The sequence below is a fragment of the Poecilia latipinna genome, unplaced genomic scaffold, assembly GCF_001443285.1.
Source record: "Poecilia latipinna isolate Pla-1442-1.1 unplaced genomic scaffold, P_latipinna-1.0 Scaffold4511, whole genome shotgun sequence".
NCBI lineage: Eukaryota > Metazoa > Chordata > Actinopteri > Cyprinodontiformes > Poeciliidae > Poecilia > Poecilia latipinna.
In genome coordinates, this window is record NW_015117127.1 from 1 (window position 1) to 6200 (window position 6200).

General features: G+C 37.4%; 2 protein-coding genes across 2 annotated transcripts in view; one reads left to right on the forward strand and one right to left on the reverse strand.

Moving 5' to 3' along the window:
* The first annotated feature begins 726 nt into the window (after positions 1–726).
* On the forward strand, positions 727–3467 carry LOC106942736 (solute carrier family 22 member 5-like). Its single transcript, XM_015026074.1, has 5 exons — positions 727–847; positions 1662–1876; positions 2036–2218; positions 2304–2439; positions 3279–3467. Exons 1-5 carry the CDS (start codon positions 786–788, stop codon positions 3346–3348), a joined length of 666 nt encoding a protein of 221 aa, XP_014881560.1. The 5' UTR covers positions 727–785; the 3' UTR covers positions 3349–3467.
* LOC106942735 (solute carrier family 22 member 5-like) overlaps positions 2855–6200 on the reverse strand; it is a 13752-nt gene continuing 10406 nt past the window's right edge. The window contains exons 7-9 of the mRNA XM_015026073.1: positions 6088–6199; positions 4502–4637; positions 2855–3848 (exon numbers count right to left, since the gene is read on the reverse strand). Of these exons, the coding sequence (XP_014881559.1) occupies positions 3761–3848; positions 4502–4637; positions 6088–6199 (336 nt within the window). The 3' untranslated portion in view covers positions 2855–3760. The remainder of the gene's footprint in view (positions 3849–4501; positions 4638–6087; position 6200) is intronic.

Consider the following 6200-nt stretch of genomic DNA (forward strand, 5'->3'; position numbering starts at 1 on the left):
CCTATTTTAAGTCAATCATCAGCCTATAAAATGCTGGGCGGGCCACATAAAATGAGGCCTTGAATTTGACACATGTGCTCTAAAAAATAGCCTGTGTGGTTCAAATCAGAAATCCTTTCTTTCAAAGAGTTCAGCATTTAACTTTACATGATGTGAAATGAAGATTTCCCAGGCCAATGTAAAAAAAAAAAAATCACTGCAATTCAGCAATGATGCAGCAAACAAAAAAAATTAAACCTACAAACCTTGACTGGAGGTGAAACAGGAATAGAAAAAATTAACTAGTTTCTTTATTTAAATTTTGAATTAAACAAGTTGGAGTTTCTTTTTCCTCTTTTCCAGTTTGTACCACTATTATTGGTATTTTGCAATAATTATCAAGTTGTTTAGTATGTAAATGGATGAGTTATGTGATATGTGTGAAGTATAACGATGGGTCAAAATGACCAGTACTCAATCTTTGTTTTTTTTCTTTGACACTTTCGGAAGTTTGAAACTGCTAAAACTAAATTTGTAACAAAGTCAAGAAATCTACACTGACAAATAAAATGCTGGATTCTAATTCTGTTGACAGTTCATTCTAAAAATTGAGCGGAGAGCTTAAAATGAACAATTTGAATGAATGCTTCAGAAATCGAACACTCATGATGAAATCTTGCCAAGATGTGTAAACATCATCACAAGTTGAAAATGTTTACAGAAACTGAATTTAAAATCTCTTCCATAACTTATGTTTTCTGTCTCTGCAGGTTAAGGAGACAAAATCTGACAAGGAACAAAGCAGCATGTTGGGCCTCTTCAGGAACAGCAGGATCAGAATCACAACTCTCGTCCTCTGCTTGGTGCAGTGAGTACCTACTATAACTCTCGGAATATAAGGCGCATTTTAAAGCCTTTAATTTGGTCAAAAACCGACAGCGCGCCTTTATGTTGTTCTGGGGCTAAACAGCGCCCTCTAGTGGAATAAAATGGATTAATTCTGGTTGTGCTTATTGGCCTTGAAATGATTTTGTGTGGTACACTGCGCTCAGTCAAAATGTTTTAGTTACATTACGGCTACAGAAGTCAGGAGTGGAGTAATACTGCTTTGACTGACTGAGTTATCCGTTTTGTTTCACTTAATGCGCCTTATAGTCCGGTGCACTTTATAAATGAAAAAAGATTGAAAATAGACTATTCATGGACAGTCCGCCTCATAATCCAGTGGACCTTATAGTGTGGAAAATACGGTAGACGCCTTTATGCCATGGAAAAAAGTGAATAAGCGGTCCTTTAGAGACATTTGTCTTGTTGATGACATATGCAATGCAAATAAACTGACTTGACTTGATCACTATGTTTGAATAATAATAATAATAATAATAATAATAATAATAATAATAATAATAAAATTTGAACTATTAGGTGAATTTTCCATGTACAAATATTTAAAGGGGGGTATTATGTTGTTTCCAGACACATAGTGTCATTTTATAGCCTTTAAATCAAGGCTAAAATCCATCTGTTTAGTCTTTGATTATCAGTAAATGGAACATTGATCAATATGTTATTGATTATTTCATAATCCGTTACTGTATAATGTTTTTATGATGTAAAGCACTTTGAACTGCTTTGCTGCTTAAATGTGATATAAAAATAAATTACGATTTGCTTTTTCACAGCTTCACCATGACGACTGGCTACTACAGTCTGTCGTTTAACACGGCTCAGCTCCACGCTGACCCCTACATGAGCTGCTTCATCGCCGCAGCAGTGGAGATCCCTGCATACGTCTCCAGCTGGATCGCACTCAGATTCCTTCCCCGACGACTTTCTGTCCCTGGGACGTTGATCCTTGGATCTCTGCCGCTGTTCATATTACTACTGGTGCCAGAAGGTAAGTAAAAAGTTGTGGTTGGGTTTATGGTTGTCTAAAGCACTGTTTAAGAAATGTTTTGTAAAAGTTAGAATTAGTAGTTTCATATTTTAAAGTAAGAAACATTCATGCCTAAAATGTGTTTTATTCCACAAACGTAACACCATTTACCTGTGTTAGATCTGTTTGGTGTTTCTCTTGCGTTGGAGATGGTGGGTAAGTACGCTTTCACGACTGGAGCCTCCCTGATGTTCGCCTACACCACAGAGCTTTACCCAACATCCCTGAGGAACACCGCGACAGGGACAACCACCACAGTTTCCAGGACTGGAAGTTGCATCAGTCCTTTTCTGTTAAGTCTTGGTGAGGAAATGAGAGTTTGAACCCTTAGAAATACTTGAATTGAAAGAATTTATGAGTGCTAACTCTTGTCTCTTGTTCTTCTCAGGTGGGTACTTCAGCTACTTGCCTTATGTGACTATTGGCTCTCTGGGAGCTGTTACTGCCTTTGTTGCTCTTTTGCTTCCAGAGACTTTTAAGCAACCGCTGCCTGAAACCCTTCAACAAATGCATGAAAGACAAACGTATGTACTCAGGTTTTTACCTAATTTAAACTGTTTCTAAATTATTTAGTAAGTATTTAAGAAGTGATGTAACTCTATCAGTTACACTAAAAGATTTTTTTTAATTGAAATGTTGAATTTTAAACCAAAATAATACAAAACACAAGGGCAACATTTTAATTTCTTTAGATTCAAAAGTTGACTTTTCCTTATTATTTGTAGATCTGCCTTTAAACTGCATGACTTGGGTTTGCTTCCAGCAGCATCTCACAATAGTTTGATGGAAAGTTGTGCACTTCCTTCTTGTGAATTTACCTTTTGGACATATAAAAAAGCCGTGACTTCATCTCAGCTTTAATAAATGATTACAAGCAAACCGGACTAACTGCCTTAAATACAGTTACTTAATGCCCAAAGGAAGAAAAATACACAAAAATCTGGTTTCAACTGTATTTCGGTCAGTTCTTCCACACAAGAATACAGTGCAGTATAATGTAACATGCAGGGTTTTTAATCCTCAAACCAAACTGACAGGCAAGCAGAGGCATAAAGACACATACTGAAAAAATAACAAAATTGCTTTTTTATTTAGATATTTGTAACTTAACAAATTTGCATCACACTCAGTCGATAGTATGTAATGATGAGAATCAACCAGTGGATGGCGCTGGAGCGCAGGGTGTGATGTAAACAACTACTAGCTGCTCCACCTCTAAATGTTGGCTGCAATTTTGTCGGCAAACCTTCACAGAAACGTGTGTAGGTGTGTGTGCGTGTGTGTGTGCGTGTGTGTGTGTGTGTGTGTGTCATATGGTGAACTCATCTTGCTTTTGCTCACTTGTCTTGTTTTTCCACCACAGGACCAAATGTCCCTGCATCCAAAAAGCTGAAGCCTCAGAGCCAGCCGTGTTACCAGACAGTCCTCTGTGACTGAGTGTTGCTGGTTCAGCTTTAAATTCTGTTTTTTTCAACATTTCCAGAAGTGATTTCTTCTGAATTACATTGGACATCCCACCTTCCTCAATAGTTTTATTGTTGTTTATGTTAAACTAAAGTTTCTGTGTCTTAAAATTTGTGAACTTAAGGAAACGTCATCCTTAGTTCTCCCTGAGTTCATCACTTCAACATATTCAGTTGGTTACTCTATGTACATAAAGAAAGGGAGGAGAAAGGATTTAGAAAGGACTGTTCTTTTGTCTTTTTTAACAAAAGTGTCTAGTGCAACCTCAGAATTAGAAGACCCTTTAAGTAAACCTATTGTTTATGTATAGAACAGCAGATTTCCATAACTTGAATCTGTGTTATTTTACATCTTTTCTGTGCAGTTTTTACTCCACAGAATTTACAGCTGTCTGGCTGGAGACTTTTCTTCAGCAGCGTTTTCCTCTGCCTCAGTGCTGGAGAGGACGTAAGGTCTTTTCTGGCAACATCTGGAAGATAAAGTCAATGCATGTTTGTTCAGTCAGATTACTGACACTGATATTTAAATAATAATAGTTACAAAAGATCTGCTGGGAACTTAAATCAGCATTTTGTAAAACCTCTCTATGAAGCTTGAATTGCAATAAAATGGTGGACAATGTAACTTTTTGAGTTTGGCTTTGCTTCACAACCCTGAAGTCATCCCAGGTGTTTATGCATGTTTCTCTGTCACACCTCTTCCTTCCACTTAACTTTCTGGACAAGCTGCTTTTTCAGAGCAAAGATTTTTTTGTTTCTGATCTGCCAAAGAGGTGTGAAAGTGCCACCTCTAACACTGTTTGTTTTCAAGTTCCTTTTCTACATCATTAAACTTTCTGCAGTCTATCTGTGGTATTATTATACCACACTGAGAGCAGAATGTTTTGCAGGTGCTAAACATTTCCCTGATCCAAGAACACTTGTTAAGCAAGTAGAAGCAGTTTTCTTTTTACCTCCTGCTACACTTTCCAACACCTAAAGTGTTTGTGCATGTGAAATTTAAAGCTCATACCTTTATGCACAAAAATAAATAAAATATTTTAGTAAAGAAAAATCTGCTTTTTTAAATTGATTTAGCATCTAAATCAATGTAGAGTCATAGATGTACAGGAGGATTTTTTACCCAGGAAACCTTTGCATTTGGCTGATGGTGTCAGGCAGCGGCATCCCAAAGCTCTCAGGGAGGAGCAGACTCAGCAGTCCAGTCAAAACTGTGAGGCTTCCCACTATGATGTACGGCAGGGATACAGAGTAGGTTCCTGTGGTGTAACACCAGAGGACAGAATATTTAAAAACTAATGTAAAACAGCAAACATAAAGTGTGTCAGTTCAGGTATACTTTTATTTCTGGCAGGGCCTTTTTTTAAACTAAATGTGTCATTTTTCTGCCAGGTTGCAAAGAAACACAGTTTAGATCAAGACAAAATAGACCAAAAGTGTGCCTGTGAATGCCGATCTGCCTTCACAGACACATTTTATTCACAGCCAAACTGGAGGTTTGAATGAAACAGTTACATATCTGATTAAAAGTATCTGTGTTTTGAAGTGTTGAAGCTGAACTCCAGCTTTAATGTTTAAGTTGAAGCAGCTCACACACCTTCTGCAGGTGCAAGCCCCAGAATTTGTCTGATGAGTTACAGCTGTGGGCCTCATATGTTTGTAAAAATTCAGAGGAAAACTGCAGAAGAAGAAAGTCAGCGAACAAACAGCCTTCTGAATGAAACCACATTAAAACAACTGATTTAGTTTTCCACTCAATAGAGCTGCATGAATCTGTTGGAGGACTGAGATGAGAGCCGTCTTCCATTCAGTGAAACACCAGGTGAGCTCGACATGTCAATGTGTCTTTGTCCAAAAGAACCAACTGAGCTTTGAGTATTCTGCTCTTCTTTTCCAGTTTGTCACTTTCCCTACAATCTTATTTAACTTTAATGCTAAATATGTGAGGCACATAACTTTGCTTCTTATTGCACCAATATTGATACAACATGTTATTCTAACCATAAACTTCAATGCATTCTTTTGGGATAACACAAATATTTTTTTAAAGCATGGACTTCAAACAACTGTGATGTTGTCCAACTTTTAGGACCAAACTATTTGATTTGGTGTATTTAAGCTGAAGAGCATCTAAAATGTTGACCCTTTATATTTTCCATCCTGTTGTCGTTCTGGCTGCATGTTTAGGGTCTTTTCTGAATATTTTTATCCTTTATTCCCAGTCAGAATAAATCTGGAGACATCAAGAACAAACACAGATTTATTAGTGTGAGGAAGCTGGAGTCTAACTGGAACTGTGAACTGATCCAGTCACTTCTGGAGGTAACAGTCTGGCTAAACCAGTAAAACCAGTGAACTCTGAACCAACTGAGCTGCTGCTCTATAATCTGATTCTGCTTCTGGCTTGTTCCTTGTTCTTTATGCATTAATATTATCTTAAAAAACTCTGACACTTTCACAGGACAGCTGGAAATATACAGAGTGTAAATAGGTGAACTCTGTTTACAATTAAGTGAATTATTAGATTTTATTCAGGACTTAAGGTCAAAGAAGGCCGAATCCATATGTACGCTTAAAAATGTGATGAATCAAATATTTTTCAGCCCCAAAGTTTTGACCTTCCATAATAAGGCAAAGTTCAAGGCATCTTAACTCAAGGATTAGTTATTTTGTTTTGCTCAAAGGCTCAGAGAATATAATAGTACTTACGTAAGTAAATGAAGTATGGAGCAATAATGCTGCCAATTCTGGAGGCCGTGGAGCAGGCGCCGACAGCCGTGTTCCTCAGCACAGTGGGGTACAGCTCTGCAGTGTAGGCGTAC